We start from the raw sequence: 21,764 nt of genomic DNA on the forward strand, positions 1-21,764 counted from the left end.
TGTCTGTCTGTCTATCATCTATCTATCTATCTATCTATCTATCTATCTATCTATCTATCTATCTATCTATCTATCTATCTATCTATCTAGTTATTGCTACATAGTTTCACTTGGCCAGAAGTTGTGTTGGCTCATTAGTTAAGTTTTGTCAGTTTCTGAATAATTGATGTCTAGGATCTTGGACCTAACATATTGGAGAGAGACAGTCCCTCGCTAGTTAGCTAATATTTAGATAGTGAAAGAATACCCAGGGAGAGTAATAATTAACACTTGGAAATAGTCATTACGGAGCCCAGGCTGTCAGCTCTCATACTCTGGGGATCGACAGGAAGTCCTCTGTCTTGTTCATCCCAGGGCCAGTACCAGAGGGCAAAACAGATGGCCTCTATGCCCTAGAACCCACTGAGATTATTCATAGCGCCCAGTATCATTCATCTGGTTTGAACATCAGAAACCATAACGAAGACTCCACCCTGTCTTGTTCCTTGCTCTTTTCACCCCAGGTTCTTGTTATTCTCCTGGTTCAGTCTCTCCAGTAACTGTGATTTCATCTCTGTCCCACCAAGCCTGGCAACTAATATTTTTAATCTCATTAAAATAAAGGCTTATGGGTTTTAGGGAATTGATACATGGGACAATGACTGAAGAGCTATCACTGGCAATATTTATATAGGGCATACAAACATTAGCAGACCAGAGGAAAGAAATTAATACAGACAATTTAGTTAAGATAAAAAGAGGAAACACAATTAAGGACCGAGATGGTTTATTAAACAGAAAATATTACTGTAAAAGGCAAGTCTGACCCATAGACGAGATGGGTAAAAGGGGAGAGGAGCCTCACATGGAGCAGACATTCTGTGCTACTTACCCAAACAGCACACAGCACAAGGGTTACATTTAACTGAAGGTTTATGGGTACCAGGTAAGTTATTGCAGCACAGAAGCCAAACTAGAAAAGTTACTTTACAGAACAGCGAATTCTAAGTGAAAACCTCAGAAACAGAATATCAGTAAAAATTACAACTTTTAAGAGATAAGGAGTCCAAATATATCATGGTTGGTTTTTTTAGACTTCTAACAATCTGGCTTCAAATTACATAGAGGAAAAAATAACAGATGATAAAAGAAAGATGAGTCCACATCCCTCCGAACGTTTTAATATTTGTTTCCCTAAAATCAGCAGGCTAGGCAAACCATCAGGAAGGACTTGCGCTGAGCTTGCCATCCCTTCCCACAGCAGTAGGCCAAGATGGGTCCCGGAAATGATGAGCTATAGATCCATGTGGCCATGGAGTGGCCTGTGGGGGCCTGTAGCTGCCTCAGCCAATGGCCAATTGCTTCTGGATCCCGACAGGGTTGTTCACTTCCTGAGGGGATATCCTAACAAATATTCATGGGGGATGTGCTTTGACCTGGACAAATTTGGAATAACAGAGACTTTCCAAATGATTTGTTACAAGATACAGTGTACATGCGTGCTATACATAATCAAATAATATACTTTTAATCACATTATATGTACTTACACAGATTTCTGTGAATTCTGTACCGATAAAGAGGCAGAATACATTTCTTTCTGAAATATCAATATTTAAGAAGATCTTGCTGGCGACTGGAATGAATGAGAGCTAAGGACAGTGGTGGTTGTGTATGAAGAGGCCATGATAAAACATTATTTTGCATGATAGCCCAAAACTAACAAAAAATATAAATAGGAAGGCAAGACCCAAGGTATGCAAAAGAATAGAATGTAATATATAATTTATACAATAATGTAACAAAATAAAGAAATATTTCCAAAGTAGCTTATCTAAAAACTATTGATTTTTTTAATGTAAAGATTTATAAAGATACAGTCTTTTGATTCTCTTTGATGAAGTTTGCTAGACTTATAAAAATAGAAAAAATTAATATATATTTTTTAAATTAAATATTTAAATTAAATTCATTTAGAAATAAATGACAATGAGTCAAATACACTTTTTTTTTTTACATTAAAAAAATGACATTGTTTTATTTCTGCTAGCAGGAACAGGCTGGGTGTTATGTCGGATGTGGTGGGCTCAGTGCAGGTGTGGTGGGGGAGGATGTGATGACTTGGTGGCTGGAAGGGAAATGGGAAGGTTAGAAACGCTTCTGGGTACTCTTGAGGAAGGAATCATGGCATGCTACGGCTAAGCCACCAATGAGGTTGAGAAACTCTTGGAAGTCTAGTTGCCCATCACTGTTGAGATCCAGCTTCTTCATCATGCGGTCCAGGACACCAGGGTCCTTCTGGTTCTTCGTGAAGGCGGCCAGCTCCGTGTTCATGAAGGTGAGGAACTCGGTTTTGGAGAGTTGGCAGCTGTTCCCATCCTTCCCACTGTACTTTTGGAAAACGGCAATCAGGGACTCGATGCATCGCTCAGTCTCTGTGGGTTTGGACATTTTTGCCAAGATGGTGAGGAGCGGGGACCGACGGCAACTGCGGCTGACAGCGGCGGGTACGGGAGTCTCAAATACACTTTTAAAAGCCATAGAATACTGGGTAGTATCTACAGGGCTAAGTTCATTCAAAAGAAAAATGCTTGAGAATGAGAGAATTAGTAGGTAGGGCAGGTTTGGAGACTATTAAACAATATTGTAAGAAAAGAGTATTTAATGATGGACAAGAGAGAGGAAACAAGCAAATGTAGAATGTAACAAAGGATGCAATTATAATTAAAGTGATAGGGTTTGGGAGAATAAACGAAAAAAGGCTAAGACACACCAATTCTTCAGATATAAAGAGTGAGAAACAAGAAAGACTAGAAATAATAAAAATGATTCAGAATCATAAAGGAATGACACACAAAGTGCTAGAAAACATGGAGAATTTAGCAAAATGGAATCAATAAAATGTAGCATATTTTATCTATTAAAGGGGAAGAAGTGGGAAAAGCAGCCACAACCTTTTGCTTTTGAAATGAGACAATTCCTATTTTTATAAGAACTGATCAGGAACACAGAGAAGATTGGTACTCCAGAGTTACCTTAATGATGTCCGAAGAAGTGTACAAATACACACACACACACACACACACACACACACACACTTTACTAAACATGGCTTATATTCATATACAAGACTTTGAAAATTTCATATTAATAAGACTGAATTTTGCAGTGAACTAAAAGCATAACAAATTTTAAATTTCTTAGGTTTCTCCTACTCTAAACTTTGACATATTAAATGGTAGTTTCTTATCAGGTAAACTTCTAAGCAAACTCACTATGCAGCACATAGCAAGTCATGAGATCATCTCACTAGATTTCATAGACCTTCCTAATCACATGAAAATGCACACCTGCACTGTAAAAATATAAGGAAATGCACCTCCATTATATAGCAAATCTATGTAGACAACACAATTCAGTCAATAAAATAATTGACTTAAAGAATAAGATGTATAAGTACTAAAAAATAGTATTCACTGAACACTTAATTATTTAGACAGTAATATTGTCCACAAAGAAATAACTTCGCTATGTGGTTGGACTCAAGACCAACAAAAAGTCTTAATGAGGTCTAGCATAATGTAGTTCTTTCTTGGAAATTAATGGGAAAACATGCAATTTCATTGCTGCAAAAGTGAATTAAAAACATATAATGAAAATCCTAGCAAAATATACATAACCTATGCATAAGTTAGAAAACTATTAAGACATTAAAACAACCTTGAATGGAAAAGCCCAATATTAGGACATAATTTCAATTCATAGCAACCTATACATTCTATGCAACTCTACTGGCATCGCATTTACCTGGTCCTATTATTTTCTTATTATTTTCTCCTGTTATTATTTTCTTCTTCTTTATTGGGAGCTCATTTGGTTTCACTTTTCCTGGTTTTCTAGTTCATACAGTTGCCCCCATAGTCTATGTACTGCCCTAACTTCTCCCAATTTTAATTGCAAATCTACTCACTTATAAATATTCAATTGTTATTTTCTCTTCAGCCCATGAATTATTTAAACACAATTTGGTGGTACCCAATTTCATATGCATTTTTATATTTAAGTTTGTCTTAATATTTACAAGCAACAAGATTTCGACATATTAAAATATCACATTAAATTCTGCACTCACTGTCTCCCCTGTTTGTTTGCTTTGAGGTCATAGAGAAAGCCTTTGGAGTGACAATTTCCAGTACATGTTTGGGTCTCTGCGTTGAAAATCCCTGTTCCAAGTGAGGTGCCTGACGTTGAAGGAGGGGAAAGACATCTTCTTGCTGGGCCTTGTGCTTCTGGGATGCGCCTGCTCCTGGGCTCTAAGGGTCTTCAGTGCAAGTCTTTGTTCTCTGTGGAGTACGCATGTGCTTCCTGCGTTGCTGAGGGTGTGGGCTTGCTCTCCTGGTAATTAAGGGATCTGATCGGTGTCTGGGGAACCATTGGATGCCACCGTCTGAAGACTCTCTGGAGTCTGAAGGATTGCCTTTTAATGAAGAGAAACCAGAATCAATAAATCAACCAGCTTTTCTCTTTAGCGTGGTGTGTGTGTGTGTGTCTGTGTGTCTGTGTGTGGTGTTGGGGGAGGGGCACACGTGCATTTACAGGCTTCTGTCTGTGTGGTCAAGCATCTCTGTGTCTCACCCAGTTAATTCTGTCCTGCCCTTTGAGGGAGAGAACGAAAGCTTCTCTGAATAATTCCAGTAAGTTCTGGGGCATAGAAGCCATCTGTCCTGCTCTTTTCCGGTACTGGCCCTGGGATGAGCAGGACAGAGGACTTCCTGTCACCCCCAGAGTGTGAGTCAGGTAGAAGAGTTGACAGCATGGGCTCTGCACTGGCTGTTTGCAAATGTGAATTGTTCTCCCTGGGGATTCGTTGGCTATCTAAATACTAGCTTGCCAGTGAGGGACAGTCTCTCTGTAGTAATTTAGAAATTGCAGGGCCATGGTGCACACCTTCCCAGGACTTGGGAGGCAGAGGCAGGTGGATCTCTGTGAGTTCGAGGCTGACCTGGTCTACAAGAGCTAGTTCCAGGACAGGCTCCAAAGCCACAAAGAAACCCTGTCTTGAAAAACAAAACAAAACAAAAAAATTCTAGAAATCAAGGACCCCCAGGGTAAGGGTTGGGAGAATAAGTAACTAGCTCTCCTCATCCTTGTCCCTACTCTCTTAGCTCCTTGCTTTTTGTTCTGAAGAGAGCCACTGCGACTTTGCCATTCCCTCCCTATACTGGCTGGTTTTGTATGAACTTGACACAGAGTTATCAAGGAAGAAAGGGCCACAGTTGAGGAAATACCTCTGAGATCTAGCTGTAAGGCATTTTCTCAATTGGTGATTAGTTGGAGAGGTGGGTGGTACCATCTCTGGACTGGTGGTCCTGGGTCCTATAAGAAAGCTGGCTGAGCAAGTCATGGAGAACAAGCCAGTAAGCAGCAACCCCTCCATGGCCTCTGCATCAGCTCCTGACTCTAGGTTCCTGCCCTGCTTGAATTCCTGTCCTGACTTCCCTTGAGGTTGAACAACAATATGGAAGTGAAAGCTGAATAAACCCTTTTCTCCCCCAACTAATTTTTTGGTCATGGTCATGGCTACCACAGCAATAGGAAGCCTAAGAGAACCCCGCTGACTTGTTATCTAGAAGGCCCGAAACCTCACATCTCCCCTCTAGGGCATCCCCTCTGTTCCTAGGGCTGACAGAATGAGCTCCTGAGTGGGGGAGAAAGGAAGGAACAACTCAGGAGAACGTACATAGGATAAAACTGACCAAGACCTCCAAGTCCTTCCTTTGTTACTTCATCAGCTATGCTTAGGGATGGGTCCAGGGGTCAATGACAAAGGCAGGACACGAAGGACATGAATTAAGTGTCAGGGAAATCAGGGAATGGGGGAGTGTACATTTTATTTTCACCATTTCCCCCTAAGAGAACACAGTGCGTTAGGCAGGATGTCAGAGGCATTCGATTAAAAGTAAACCCTCTCAGCCGCACTCACATTCTGTACAACTGGGGCAATCGTTTTGACTTTGTGGGAGCATTAAATGGTCTAGGCACACATGTTTTCTAGCACTGGTCTGACACACAGCAGGTACTCAGCTAAAAAATATTTATTCAAATAATTCGTTTCTCAAGTTAGTCCATGACCTTTCTTTGTCTGGGGAGGGTTCTAAAATAGAAGCAAGTATGACAGCCATAGCCCCTTATACAATGTTCCCAGTCACAAGTATGGATGGATGTGTTCTCATACAGCTTTCAAATCTAGTAGCCCTTGCTCTGCTAAGTCAACTCACTAATGAAATTTCCTTTTTCCTCCTCTTTCAGCACGAATGTTTTGGGTCATACTAAAGCTTTCAGAAACTAAGCTGTTCTTCCCATATGATGGAGGGGGTTAGATGTTGTGGGATTAGGTCATTGCAAGGCCATGCAGCAATCTTGATCTATATACACTGGAAATTGGCATTATAATAGGTTAATTGACGTAGAGGGATTTAATTGAGGAAACAACTTTAGTTGTACAGGAATATTACCATCATCAAGTCATTACTAGTACGGGAGTGCTTAGTTACTGTTCAAATCTCAACAAAGTAGATGCGTACAGAACTGAAGCAAGGTTTACTCTGGAGAATAGAGTTTCTCCCGCTAGGAATGGTTCCCACAGACTCATGTATTGGAATACTTGGTCCCCAGCTGGTAGAACTGCTGGAGGAGGATTGGGAGATGTGGCCATATTGGAAGAGGTATGTCACTGGGTATGGTTTGAGGTTTTACAAGACTCTTAACCTTTTAAGTTTATGCTCTGCCTCAAGATGTGAGCTCTTAGCTGCCCTTGTCACCATGCCTTGGTCAGCATGGACTTAAATTTCTGAAACCGTTAAGCCCAGTTAAACGCATTCTTTCATAAGTTGCCTTGGTCGTGGTGTTTTGTTGCAACAGTAGGAAAGGAAGACAGGGTGTATTTCTAGAACTTCAGCTATGTATGTGTGTGAGCACGCACACACACAATGCCATGTGTATATTAGTTTTTTTGTCAGTTTGTCAAAATCTAGGGTCATCTTGGAAGAGGGAACCTCAACTGAGAAAATGATTTCCATCAGACTGGCCTGTGGGTATTTCTGTGGGGACATTTTCTTGGTTAATGATTGATGTGGGAGGATCCTGCTCACTGTGGGTAGTGTTATTCTTGGTCGGATGATCCCATGTGTATAAGAGGGCAGGTATAAGCAGAGATTGCTCTGATATTTCTCAACTGCTCAGACCAAAATAATCACACAGAAACTGTATTAATTACAACATTGTTTGGCTTATTAGCTTGGCTTCTTATTAAATAACTCTTACATCTTAAATTAACCCATTTCTATTAATCTGTGTGTTGCCACGAGGCTGTGGCTTACAGGAGAGATTCCAGGGCCTTTTCCTTTGGCAGCTACATGGTGTCTCTTTGACTCTGCCTACTCTATATGTCTTTTCCAGCCTGGCTATATTCTGCCCTATTATAGGCTGAAGCAGTTTCTTTATAAACCAATGGTACAGAGAAGAGTCCCACACCAAACAGGTTCAGAAAACCACGGAAAATAAGCCACTAAGCAGTGTTCCCTTATATCTTCTATATGAGTTTCTGCTTTCTGATTCCTGCCTTGAGTTCCTGCCCATGATGGACCGTGATTTGGAAATTTATGCCAAATAAACCCTTTTCTTCCCAACTTGCTTTTGGTTGGAATGTTTTATCACAGCAATAGAAAACATCCAGGGACATCATGACACCCATGTGGAGGCGTGGTTCAAGAAACAACCTGAGGGCATTGTTTCTCACTATCAAGTCTTTGAGACTGGTCTTTCTGGTTGTGCTGCGCTGCATATTCAAGGTTAGCTGTCCTGGAAGCTTCTGGGAGAGGTTCTTCTCTCTGCCTCCCTTCTCCCTGTCTGAGTGCTTTGATTTACTGATGTATGTTACTACATCAAGTTTCTTAACATGGGTTCTGGGGCTCAGGTCACCATAGCAAGTGCCTTTACCAACTTGAGCTATCTCACTGGTTCCAAAAGTAAACATTTTCAAATATTAACTTTCTAGTCCATTGTAGAAAACTATCACTAAATGTTTAGTTACTTTCTTCTTTAATTATATCTGTTAGTGGAATTTCCACATTATAAAAAAGTTGTTAAAGGGCATATATACTTCTTTGTGCAATGATGTTTTTGTTCCCTTTAGCATACTGCTAGCTTTAGCTTCCCATAGCTTCTACAACAACAAAATAACGTCGTGCATGTGACTTAATATAGCAGTTATTTTTCTCACACTTTCTGAAGCTAAAAGGTCCATACACATGCTAGTTGAGTTGTGCTAGTTGAGTTGGGTTTCTAATAAGGCCTCTCAGTTTGGCTTAGAGAAGACTGTCTGTGATGGTTTGTATTACTTACTAATCTGACAGAGTCTAGACTTGATGGGCCTCTCACTATTCCTGCGGGGATTAGCGGGGTTCTACCCATGGATATGGGAAGACTCATCTCACTTGTGGGTGGAACCACTGCATAAAATGACAAAGAAGTGAGCACCAGCGCAACACCCATCAGTTTCTGCTTTCTGACTGTAGAAATGATACAACCGGCTGCTTCAGGTTTCTGCCTTGCAGACTGGACCTATGGGAAGCTTTTTCCTTCCACTCGCTTTTGTTGGAATATTTTATTTTAGTAATATGAAAAGAAGCTAAGAGACCACCCAACCTCCAGGTCACAAGTTCTGTGGTACTGGGGTGAGGGTCATGAAGTTCCAGAGGGCACAACTCAGCCCACATCAATGTTCCAGTTACTAAAGGATGTGAATAAGTTGTGGCAGACTTGGTGTCTTCGAGGGACCATTTACAGGACTTTTCCTGAGGATTGGGGGCTGAGGTTGGAATCATCTGAGAACTCCAGTGCTAGACACGTTCCATATGAGCTTCTAGAATCTTCCCACTCCTTGGCAAGATGCAGCATCTATTTTCTCCTCTCATGAAATTTTCCAGGACTTTTCACAACACCCCTACAGAAGAGAGTATGGCCAAAGTGACATTGTAAAGTGACATTGTGGAACATTTGAGGCCATCTCACAAAACTCAGAAGTTTAAATGTGAAGCAAATTTCACAGGCTCAGCAGTTGGAATACTTCCCCCCACCCCAGCTGGTAGCCCTATTTTGAGATGTTGATGAACCATTTGGACACCCGACCTAGGTTAATAAAATGAAGCACTTCTCTAGTTCCCTGCCCAAGCTCTCCCCTTCTTCTTCTCTGAAGTCACAATGTGACTACTCTTGCAAGCAGCCCCAGCCATTAAAGGAGCCAGAGGTCCTATATTCCTGGCTTTCATGTATTGTGCCCCCTGGTTGCCTCTGCCAGATAGTCTGTCACGGTATGAGAAAAGTAACCAATAGAGGCAATAAGAGCTGGACCTTTCTCTCTCCTGTTCTTCCTCAGGAACAACTTTTCCTGAAAACCTACTCATTATAGTAGTGATATTTGGTTTGTGTTTTAACCAAAAAAGCTTGCTTGAAGATTAGAGTGCAGAGCTAAACCACTAGAGTCAGGTGGGGGTGGCTCACACCTTTAATCCCAGTATTTAAGAGTCCCACACCTTTAATTCAAGCACTAGGCATGTGGAGACAGGCAGGGATATGGCTGGACAGAGAAGAATATAAGGTGGGAGGAGACAGGAGCTCAGATGTAGTCTGAGGTGCAGTCTAATGCAGTCAGTCAGAGAAGGAAGTCTGAGGAGGCAGTCTGAGAACAAGATCGCCCCTTTGGTCCAAGCATTGGTAGAGGTAAAAGGTCTCTCTAGCATCTGGTTGCTCTGGTTCTTTGACTCTCCGCCTTCATCCCCTAATACCAGGCCCTGGATTTTTATTAAGAAAAATTAGAATTCATGTTACAACAAAGAAGTCAAGAAGAGGGAGAAGAGCTGAGGCCTTCCATCAGAAATGAGCTTCACCTCCGTATCTGAATGAACGGTCTTTTAGATTGCACCGGTCATCCTTTTCAAGAAGCTTCGTTTGCCATCTATTTTGGTAGGGATTTAGGAAGTGAGAAAGGAGTGCATATCCCATCATGCACCTCACACCAGATGCTAATTAAATTTTCATTGGGCAATAGTTACAAATGTGTGCCAGGATGCATTCCCACATCAACTCATTGCTTTCAACATTCAGGTAGAAAGAGGAAATTCTTTCAACATTTAAGTGAATTTGATGGGCAGAGATGGGACTGGGTGCAGTTTGTTTGGTAATGAGTGTGGACAAAGAAGGGTTGCTTGCAACAGATAACAAAAACTCTATGGAAAAAGCAGGCGCTTTGGCAAACAGACAGGGTGTTGCTACTTCCCATTGGCTACTCTAGTGAACCATTACAAACTTGCTGCTTTTAAATAGCAGAAAGGCATTTTGACCTAGCTCAGGGATCCAGAAATTTAAAATTTGTATCCCTGGGACAATAGGAAGTTTTGGGCACGGTCTTGCTTGCTTCAGAGGACCCAGAGGAGAGGCCATACCTCACTTCCTCCTGCCTCTGGTGTATATATCAATTAAGTCCCTTTCTCCAGGACCTGTTGCTTTCTGATTTCTGTTTGTGCTAAATTTCCCTCTGCTTGTGATTATTTATTATGTGAACACACACACTCAGACACACACAAATTAAGATTTGTTTCTCAATCACACCTGCAGTGTTTTTGCCATGTAAGGCAATATTTGCAGTTTCTGTGAGTTAGAAGCTCATGTTTTTAATTGGTCCTCATCTAGTCTGCTATAATTGACACTGGTACCCAGTGAGTCACATCTTCCCTTAGGCAAAACCCATGGACCTCATTCCAGTGTCTCCAGAAGTCTCAACCCAATGCAGCATTAATCTAAAGCCCAACAGAATCAGCTCAAAACCTCCAGCTCAGCCTATCTCCATGAAATAGATCAGACAGACAGAAGACTCTTAAGTGTGATCCAGGATGGAGTCCATTTGGTTTTTCTCTGCAGGCCTATAAGGGCTACAGGTGGGATCACAGGACTAGGCTAACAGAGATATCCACATTGCAAAGAAGAGAAACTGGAAAGAAAAAGGGAGTGCTGACACTAAATAATTTAAGAATCCACTAGAGGAAATTCCACTAGGTTTCAAGGCCTGGAAAGAATCCCCAGGCTCAAGGCCCTGCCTTTTAGCCCTGGAGCTAATTCCTTCTTTTGACATTTTCTGGAGCAGATATTGAAAACACATGACCTACATCCTTTGTTCTAATCATGTCTTACAGTATCCATGGCTTATGAGTTGGAATTTCATACATGAACAGATAAGTTTAATTCGTAGGCTCCAGACCCCCTTTAATACTAATTTTCATTTAGTGTCTAATTGAGATGGCAAGCTCATCATCCATCCATCCATCCATCCATCCATCCATCCATCCATCCATCCATCCATCCATCCAAGAGGTTAATACTGAGTAAGTTCTATGTGCCTTGAAGGTCAGTACTGTACCACTTGGTGTGTACCATGGGGCTGTATAGATGATGGGTGGGAATACACAGTGCCGTATGTGAATTGCTTTCTGCTGTTGTGGTAAAACACAGCTGTGGGGAGAAATAATTTTCTTGGCCAGTGGTTCCAGATGGCATTCTATAGTGGGGGGAACTCACAGAGGAAGTATTTTGAGGGGTTTGATATGTGGCATTCACAGTCAAGAGTGAGGGAACAAGAGACATAGAGACTCAGCTCACTTTCTCATTATGAACTCCAGCATCCCAGCCCAGGGAACAGTGTCAATAATACTAGGTGGGTCTTCCCATGTTCATCACATCTGTTAATTTAATCAAGATAACCTCCTACAGACATGTCCAGAGCTTGATAGCTCCTGGAATCCTCGATCCCGTCAAGTTCACAAGTATCACTGATTGTCACATTATAATAAACAAAATACAGAGTTTCCTCTAAATATTATGGAGGAAGATAGGGAGATATGATAGAGTGTTACATGGAATATTCTTTGAGAGGACATCTAGGTTGAGACCTGAGAGATAAGCAAGACCCATCTATGTTGAGATAAGAGAGAATGGTTTTAGAATCCGGAGAGATAGCAAGGTAAAATTCCCTTGCAGTGCTACAAGAATGGACAGAAGTCTGTATTGTTGGACATGGGTGAATGGCACAGGTTGCACTTTAAATGAAGTTATATGGAGAAGCCAGAGTCAGAGTAAGAAATTCATTCTAATTTCAGTTCGAAGCCACTGGAACTTTTGAAAAAAAAAAAAAAGCAATGATACCATGTGATTTATGTTTTAGAGACCTCTCTCTGCTTGCTCTTCAGAGAAAGAGCAGAGAAAGGAAGAAGGATGGCCTGTGTCTGTGAGTGCATCACTTATTGTCATGGCCTATACCACAAGGAGAGAGACATAGAAAATTCTAGAAGTTCACAAGTGAAATCATCAGAGCTACTGAGAGGCCAGATTTGAGGAAGAAGACAGATACAAAAGTGGGAGCTAATTTTAAAATCTCTGACTTTCAGTAGCTTGTGGAATGCATGGCATTGCTGTTGAATTTGACTCTGAGCTCCATTTCAGGAGGTCTGAGGTTCTGGGATGACTGGCTATCTGGAAGGAGGTAAGAATCACAGGGTCTGTTCATGTCTTTTATTTTAAATGTTTGTTAGAAATTTAAGTAAAGATGTTGAGTTGGGTAAGTGAATCATCAGGGTGGGGCTAGTGATACAAAAATCTGAGCTAATATCTAAGTGCAGAAAGTCATGTGATTAGAAGAGAGAGGTCATGGGGAGAGTGAGGACAGTGATCTCCAGGAAGTTCACAGCACACGTGAATGCATGGAGGACAAAGGAAGGAAAGCAAGGAATGAGGACTCGAGACATGGAGGCTGAGAAAGGCAACACAACATGTTGTCATGAGAGGATATATGTTATATATGTGTACACATACATATACATATATGCATATATATATATATATATATATATATATATATATATATATATATATATATATATAGAGAGAGAGAGAGAGAGAGAGAGAGTAAATTACAGTATTTGGAAACTCTCACAAATAAAATTAAATATGTCTTCATATTATTATTTCTATATATGGTCTCCTTCTTTTCTCCCTTCCTTCCTTCCTTCTTTCCTTCCTTCTTTAATTTTAAAGGCTTTGGTGTATTGGCTGCATGGACATCTATGTGACAGTGAAGGATCCTTGGAACTGGAGTTACACTGATGAGTTGCCCTGTGAGTGCTGGAAATCGAACCCGGGTCCTTTGGAAGAGGAGCCAGTGCTCTTAACCTCTGAGCCATCTCTCCAGCCCTTGGTCTCAGTTCTTAATTATGGAAAACATAGACAAAAGGCCCAAGGGTGTGCATATTGGCAGAAGGTTTCTGTGGAAAGCACACATTGGTCTTGTTGTTCGAATGCCTGGCCACCACCTTTCTGGGACTGGACAAGTGGCGAGGCCCGAGACCTTCCTTTCCCTTGTCTCTAAGGTGAGAGGTAAAGTTTTGTGGAGGTGGGAAGCAGCTGGTTGGCCTCATTTTCGTTCTCCTGAAGAAGCTGGCAGTTACTTCCGCACCACACTGGGAGTTCCGGCTTTCTGGGCAAGCGTTTTTCTTTCATCATTCCCTTCTTCTTTCCCTCCCACTCCTCTAACAACTGGCCAGCTTCCAGAGCCAAAGAATTCTAAAGCCACGGAGAGTACCTCATACGCAGTGTCTTCCTTTAAATGCAACCTCGTGGCCTATGTTGTGTAGCAGGATCCTTCTTTGAGAATTTACAATGCAGAGGCTCAGAACTCAGAAGATTAAATTATATGGAATTTAATTCCATCTCCACAGTTTAGAAGCTATATTGGTTTGGGCAATTTGCTTCAATTTTCCGTGTCAGTTTATTCGTTGGTACAATGAGGTAACGGTACCTATCTCAGTGGGCAGATCTACGGGTTACATAAATTAAAAATTAAAATGGGAGAAGCATAAAGGCTTGTATCATGTGTTCGAGTGGGTAAGCATTCGGCAACTGAGCTGCTGTCTGTACGCAGAATTCTAAGCAGATGGCTGCATGGCCTCCCTTCCGGGTTGTGGTGCCAGGGACTTCTGCCTCAAAATGGTGGGTGGGATGACTTTTTGGGTCCCTTCTGGTTCTGACACTTCGTTATTTGATCAGTAGGGAGACCCAATCGTTTTAAGGATGGGCCATCTTCCAGAATGAAGGGGGAACAAGAGCATTTGTCCTTGACTGGTTGGGCTAAGTTTCAGAAGAGGTAGAAAATTAGGTTAAAAAGCCAGAATGATTTCAATTTTAAATAATGTCTGTTAAATGTTTTTAATGTCAAAACTTCAGCTGCTTTTCTGGCTCCCATTTCCTATTTGGATTTTAAATTTTTTATCCAATAATTCATCTGTTGGTTATAGAGACAGTATGATACAGAGAAAGGATCAAAATTAAAAATGGATTCTAAATGCTGTCTTCTTTCCTTATATAGAGCAGTGGAATGCCTCTTAGTCCCTGATTCCTCATTTTAGAGAGACATCAGAACAGCTGCCTTGTATCAGTAGTATGAGAATAAAGCTAAAGAACATTCTCTTGAGGCTCAGCAAGGTGAAAAACGATGTCACCTTTGCTCACCTGCCCTGCTGGACTGCTGGCCCCACCCCTGCCTATTCCATTTTCTACCACGTTCCAAAACCAGCCATGCAAATAGTTCCTTTCGCAAACAGGAAAGAGATATCTCTACATTGGCGATGGTGGGTGCTGGTATTGGAGGATATTTATAACCTTCTGGAAAGCAGGCATCATTTGAATGCATGCAAAGTCGTTGCTATACGTTCTAAAAATATTACTCATAAATAATGCTGTCTCCAGACCCCTCATGCTGAGTCAGGTAAACCTGAGCCCTCTGTTTAACAGGCCTCTGATCAGTGCCGTTACGCCAATGGGGAAATTATCCAGTGCCAAGATATTTTTAACTGGTCTGAACAAACACATCTTCATTTGCATACAGCAAGATGTAACCTTAGCAACAGTGTGTATTTTTGGACACCCTTTCATTTAATGCAAATGAAGCCCATGGATGCACCCGGAATCTGGTGACAGAATTCAACGTGACCAGTGCACGTGTGTGAGGGCCTCCAAGTTTGCAGCCAGCTCCAGCAGCCTGACTTCCTGTCACTGGTCCCCATCAGCGTGGCTCCAGATGAAATAATTTTAAAACATTCATTGCTCCTGTTTACTCACCAGTCTTATTTGACTGTTACTCCTGTTATAAGTGACCTAAGGTGTGGGAGAAACTGTGTGCTGCTTGTGTAAAGAATCACACTTTCATAGTGTGACAGGGAATTGAAAGAGTGGCTGTGCTTCCACACTGTGACTCAAGGGTGGTTCCCTGCCACCTCCGGCCGGTGTGCTCTAGAAACTCGGGACAGCCATTCACTGCGTTAAATGTCTTGCTTGTGAAATTGTGTTAAATAAAACCTTTTCGTGTGTTTTATGGCTTTGGCTCATTGTTACTTACATGTGTGTTACAGATCTATGGGTTATCCTACGATGCCTCGATAGATATTAATTAGGGGGATGAAAGCAAGCTAACTAACCAAGCATCACTTTGGATGCTTGTCATTGATCACAAAGGCATTGCAAATGAACGGCTAGCGCTTTTAGAGAGCTGGGAAGGGCATTGGTTTGGAAGGACATGCTCTTGGTCTTCCTTCTTCCTCTGCCATCATGACGACATGTAACTTTGGTGGTTTGTGTGTATGTGTGTAAGAGTAGGCATGTTCATATGCGGTATCTGTGTGGAGGCCAGAAATCACTTTCCACATTTCATTCATTCATTCATTCATTCATTCATTCATTGCGACAGGATCTCTCATTGTCCCCAGAGTTCATTAATTTGACTAGGCTGGCTGACTAGCAAGGTACTCTGGGTTGTACCCATGTCCACCTCCTTCATGTGTTAGAGTTACATGACCAAATGACCACACCTGGCTTTACGAAGCTGCCGGGGTTCCCAAGCTTGGGTCTTCATACTTACACAGTGAGCGCGGCAGTTCTGAAGGTAGGCAGTCTTGAGAATTTTCTGAAGCAAAAGGCTGACTCTGTGGTTTGGATAAGTGTCTTCCTTCCACAAGGCCATGTTCTAAAGGACTGATCTTCAGGTTGACACTATTCGAAAGCACTGGAACCTTTAGGAGGGGGGTGGTCTAGCAGAAGTTTGGAGGTCCATGAGGATCTTCATTTAGCAGGGAGCACTGAACTCTGGCCCCTTCATCTCTCGTTTTTGCATCCTCCCTCGTGAGTCCCTCAGTTTGCTCTTCCAAACTTATCCATCATTGCTCTCCAGCACAACTCAGAGACCTAAGGCAATGAGTTACCCTCTCTTGGATGGGAGCCTCCCAAACAGTGAACAAAGACAAACCTTTGCTTTTTGTACGTTATTACCCCTGGTATTTCATTATCATGAGAAGTTGACTAACACAGAGATTCAGAACCTCTTACTTGCCATTGAGTAACCTTTGGATGGTAGATATCTTTAAGGATGTGACCTCAGGGAAGGTATTCTCTCCTTTCTTTCTGTGACAGGATTTTATGAAGCTCAGCCTGGCCTTGAACTCCTGATTCTCTTAACTGCTGGGGTTACAGACTGATATTCCAAATTATGCCTATCTTTAAGAAAGTACAAAGCAAGAACCCAGTGAAAGGACCTAATTTGGGTTCAGAGGAACTTGGAGTCCTTTGCTGCCAATGCTTTTGGCAGCTTGGCTCTGAGTGACTCATCCCAGCATGGGAAATCTGGGTGACACACAGCAGAACTATACGATCGGGTTATGAAATTGAGTTTCCTCTACAGCAGGCTTCCCTGTTTTGACAATCAACTGCCACCTTGGGTTCTCATCATCCGGTAGCCTTAGATCTTTGGACACTGCTACCCTCCACATCCGGCTTCCTACTGTGGTTGTGTTCTTCACACAAGGGCAGGACCTTTGTGTGTATCTGCTTATACATTCACACATGCACACGTATATAGGCATGTGTTTCAGCATATGGGGACTCAGACCTGTCCTCTGTGCACATGTCCATCCACTTAGTGCTGTGCGAGTTTGTCAGTTAGAGAGTCCGTTTTCCCTAGCTACCCGGCTTCCTCTCTGCACAGCTGTGAAGCTGAGAACATCTGAGCCCCAGCTCTGCTCTCTTTCTATGCTCTGGAGCCTGTCTGGGCTCCACATTTGACCTTGGGAGCCTGCCCAGTACGCAGACGAAGTAGGGCCCCACCCAGTGGGAGCATGACTTCAGGCTTAGCAGGGTCAAGACCCGAGGGAGGGCCCCACAGAGGAGGACTGCTCTGGCATTCAGAGATTCAGAGGGTAGAGGCTGAAACCCGGCCTGTTCTGGAACACTGGTTCTATTATCCACTGAGGGGTCAATGGTCAAGCCATGGTGAGGTTAGTAGGATGTTCCTTGAGCTTCTGAACTTAGAATCTGTGGGCCTTGATGAGCTAGCTAGTCCAGGGAGTGGGACACCCATTCTGATGGAGATCCGTTGGACAGACTTCTCCCATCTTGCAGAAGTCATGCAGCGGGGCCTGGTGTGGAAGATCTTTCACTAAGAGTTTATCTTGCTGGCATGGTATGTTTTCAAGCAGAAGTCTGGGGCTCCAAGCCAGAGTTAGACTGCAACTCTGTGGAATTTGGCCCCTCTTTGAGGCGGCCTTACATGATGAGGCTGCTCAGCTCCACAGGAAGCAGGTGACTATGAGTTGTGTGATCTCAGGGATTCCAGAAAACTGGTATGACCCCCATTTTCCACACCTTCCCACATTCTTACTTCCTAGCTTTAAAAAATGTTTGTTTTGTGTGTGTATGTGTGTGTATGTTCGTATGCATGCATGCATGTGTACATGTATGTGTCCCACTTGCAAATACTGCCAAGGGAGTCCAGAAGAAGCATCAAATCTAGAACTGGAGTTTCAGGTGGTTGTGAGCCATTATGTGGGTCCTGGGGACCAACCCTGGTCTTCTGTAAGAGCAGTTAGTTGTCTCAATAACAGAGCCATCTCTCTAGCTCCGCTCCGAGATTTTGCTGTGAGATTTCTGAAAGTTGATATCAGAGTCCATTTTATAAGATGACAGTGTCTTTCAAGGACGGCCCAGGCTGAGAATGCCACCTAAAGTAAATAGGGGTGCCACACTTAAGGGGTCCTCCTCATTGAGAGCTGCATTCTTGGCAATGAGTTGCCATAGGGCGACAAGGTATGAGGTGTGAAGTCAGAGAACGCCATGGAGTGGGTCAAAACCAGAGGCTACAAGCAGGGTCAAGTGCAGCATTTTGAAGCTGATTGGTTTGTCAACACCATGCCAGTCTGGCTGGCATGTGACCTTTAGAAGGACAAATGGAGAGAACAATGCCATGTGTCTTAGTTCATCGTGGACCTGGCACTGATCACAAACCATGCCAATGTGCTTTCCTCTGAGCTTACAACAATGCTTCTTCTGAGTGTGCTTGGCCCAGGGATCTTTAAGATGAGGGTGGCTCAGAAATACAGCTTGGATGCCCCCCTTGTGCAGGAAGAAATGCTCTCCAGAGCGGTTGGCATCTCTGATTGGGCTTAGGGTGAGGGACAGGAGCTCTGCAAACACGTCTTTTGGCCCAGGCATGCCGGGGACTTCCCCACTGGAGTTGGGCTCCCTCTAATGTTACAGTCTCCTGGGATTAAGTTGTAATCCGTAGTCCTTGGCACAGAGGAGGTCAATATTAGCTAAGATAGTTCAAAGCAATAGAAGAGAAAAACCAAGTCACTTTGAAAGCTTCAAAGGAGAAGAGGATGAACAAGTCAAGGAATATGCATAAAGAACAGCTCAAAGATGTTGTGTTCTTTAACAATAAAAGTTGATTTTGCTTCGTTGGACTCATTGTTTTTTTGTTTTTTGTTTTTTTTTTCCTTCCCAGAATCAGAACCTCATAGTGCAGCATAGAGGGAGGAGGCAGTCAGGACACTTGATTCTTTGACAGATGCTCATACTTGTCTTTCATAAAGAAAACTGTGGGGTAACTTCAGTAGAGGAAACATACCAGGGTGGGGTCATTGACTTCCTTGTTTTGCAGGTGCTCGGAGAACTTGCTGTGTGCCCTTTGGCAAGCCACTTGCCTTCTCTGCGTCTTCCTTTGGGAAATCAGAAACTGAACAGTGACTTTAAATTGTGACCCTCTATGGATCTATTTTTAACAACAACAAAAATAAACCCATACACTCCCACACTGTCATCTTGCCATAACGACATGTGTAGCTATGCAGACTTCCCAGTATCAGAAAGAAATAGCATTTGTGAAGTGTCAGCTCATCACAAATGACTGGCAACCAGGAGCTTCCAAGCCCATCCCCAAAACCTGCTCAGTGATGTGGGGCCAGGCCAGGCTGAGCAGATTCTGCCGCTCTCTGCTTTCTTGCTGACTGTGCCTCGTGTTCTTGGGAACAGATATAGATTCCGTCTGTCACAAGACAAGTACACTCCTGGGAAGGAGGTGTGTGTGTGTGTGTGTGTGTGTGTGTGTGTGTGTGCGTGCGCGTGTGTGTGTGTGAGAGAGAGAGGGAGAGAAAGAGAGAGAAAGAGACAGAGACAGAGAGAGAATGTGGTGTGTGTGAGAGTGTGTATGTGTGTGTATGTCAGTGCATATATACATATATGCATGGATATGTGAGTATCGGTGCATGCTTATCTGTGAGGGCAGGTTTGTATGCATGCACATGTATATATAATTTTTCTAGATAGCTTTCTGTCAAAGATTCCAATTTCTCAAGCAGGGAATAAGGGCTCTGGAAGGCTGTCAGTATCTGTTTAGGTTGCTTGGTTGCTTGTTACAGCATCTCTGCATCCTCAATTAGAGGCAGCGTCTGGTATATTTAGCTTATATGCTATTGTATGTTATGGTAGGGCCACTGGAGAGGCTTCTAGGGCTTCAGGCGAGACACTCGATCACAAAGAGAGACATTGCTAGGCTGTTAGTATGTGCTAGCAGGCTTATTCAGACCCCGGATTTGGGTTTCCCAGAGCTTGAGACTCTTGTTAGGAGGCAGATTCAGGGAGGAATTAGGTTCAACTCATCATCTGTCTCAAATAATATGTGACCTTGGGTACACATCTGTGTCATCAGTAACTGGGCATCGTGAAAGCGTTTTTTATTACAAGTCTAGCAGATTCTTTGAGTGTCTCAAATGACACTGGACATTATACTGTTAATAGCGGTCTGTGCCCAGGGCCTGTTAGTGCTGTGTCTGTCATGGTACTCTGTCATACGCCTACACTGAGTGAAAGGGATTGTGTCCAAATGCCAAGCACCAGATACAAGGCTAGAAGGTGAGGTGTAGGGAATTGAGGACATGAGGGTTCAGAGAATTCAGAGTTGTCTGCAAGTGTTTCTTGAAGGAGATCCTGAACTACGATCCCCGATCTGTAGTTTGTTCTCTTGGGTGCCTTTCATGCTAAAGGGCTTTGTTATCTTGAATCCCAGTATTGAGATGAGTGGCAGGTCTCAGAGGCTGGCCAGAGAAGCCTGTTTCCTCTCCTCTCCGAATCAGTTCCCATAGGGCCCTGGCTGGGACACTGGATATCTCTGACACTCCTGAGTGTTCTGGAATGTGTCACAGAGACATCATCGCTGACACACATCCTTTCCTTCATCCTTGTCTTCCTCGATCATCGATCAGGCTGGAGCTGCAGCTCACAGTTAGCTTTCTTCATTCATCCACCCAAGACCTTGTTCCTTAACCGACAAGATTGGTCGCAGCACTCTGGACTTACAGCGGGCACTGAGACAGACGACAGTGGGTGTGGCGTGAGCTAGTTTGCTGCTGGGTTGTGTTTGTCTTAGAAATCTCCTTAATCAGCAGATCAGTCCACGTTCTGCAAACTTTTCCTGGGAACCTAAATTAGCATCCGCCCATCCCACCCAAGCCTAATAACACACCAAAGAAGTAATTCCATCCAAGTAGAGTTGAATTCAAGTTACTCACAAAAGCCTGGGCAAACTCATGAATGGCTCCACCACTGAAGAAGATCACCCTCTCCTCCAGTGAGGTTACCTGTCTGTACACACGCTGAGAAGAGGGAAGGGCCTCATAAGGGCCCCCTCCCTTAGGCGAATGTTTATGTGTCAAATCTTGGACAGTTCTTTCAAAGGTAATTACAACTGCTGTAAGTTCAAGAGGGCAAAAGCCTGTTATGTCATGCCCAGAGAACAGCATTTCTCAACAACTCCCTTCCAGGCTTAACTAGCCCAGCTAACTTCTTGATGAGGCTAGGAATGGAAGGAAGGCACAACAGTATACAGTTTGTGCCAGCAGCAAGCATCCAGAACAATTAACTAGGTCTTTCATACACAGCAGCCTCTTTAAAGATTTTGTACTGCTTTTCCTCATGAGAACAATGAGGTTCAGAGAGGACCAGTAACAGGCAGATTGGGATCAGAAACAAGTCCCCCAGCCCCAGGTAGAAGCTTTCCTAATAGACCAAGATGCTTGAGCTCTCTGAGAAACACCAGCATGAAAGACCCAGAAAAAGAGCTAAAAAGGTTCTACTTCTGCATGGGAGAGGATGTTATTCAGTAACTGGCCGTGAGTCAGCAGGGTGGCAGCATCTTCTCCTGGGAAAAGTGTGTAATTCTGCAATTAGAGGTTCCAGCAGAAGTGGGTGGACCACCATTTGGAAATATAAATCAGCATCCATAGGAAAGGCAAACATCTTTAGCTCCACAGGCCAAGGGTCAGAGTTCAGGTGTGTCAGGCCCCTTGTATGACCATCTTCAA

General features: G+C 43.0%; 1 protein-coding gene across 1 annotated transcript; it reads right to left on the bottom strand.

The window, feature by feature from the left end:
• Positions 1-1,983: 1,983 nt before the first annotated feature.
• S100a11 (S100 calcium binding protein A11) lies at positions 1,984-2,487 on the bottom strand. Its single transcript, XM_005366545.2, has one exon. The coding sequence runs from the start codon at positions 2,428-2,430 to the stop codon at positions 2,128-2,130; it is 303 nt and encodes a 100-aa protein (XP_005366602.1). The 5' UTR covers positions 2,431-2,487; the 3' UTR covers positions 1,984-2,127.
• Between the last annotated feature and the right edge of the window lie 19,277 nt (positions 2,488-21,764).

Source organism: Microtus ochrogaster, unplaced genomic scaffold, assembly GCF_000317375.1.
Source record: "Microtus ochrogaster isolate Prairie Vole_2 unplaced genomic scaffold, MicOch1.0 UNK10, whole genome shotgun sequence".
Classification (NCBI taxonomy): Eukaryota; Metazoa; Chordata; class Mammalia; order Rodentia; family Cricetidae; genus Microtus; species Microtus ochrogaster.

Coding starts and splice junctions, on each gene's coding strand:
- S100a11 (XM_005366545.2), bottom strand. CDS start 2,430: ATGTCCAAACCCACAGAGACTGAGCGATGCATCGAGTCCCTGATTGCC.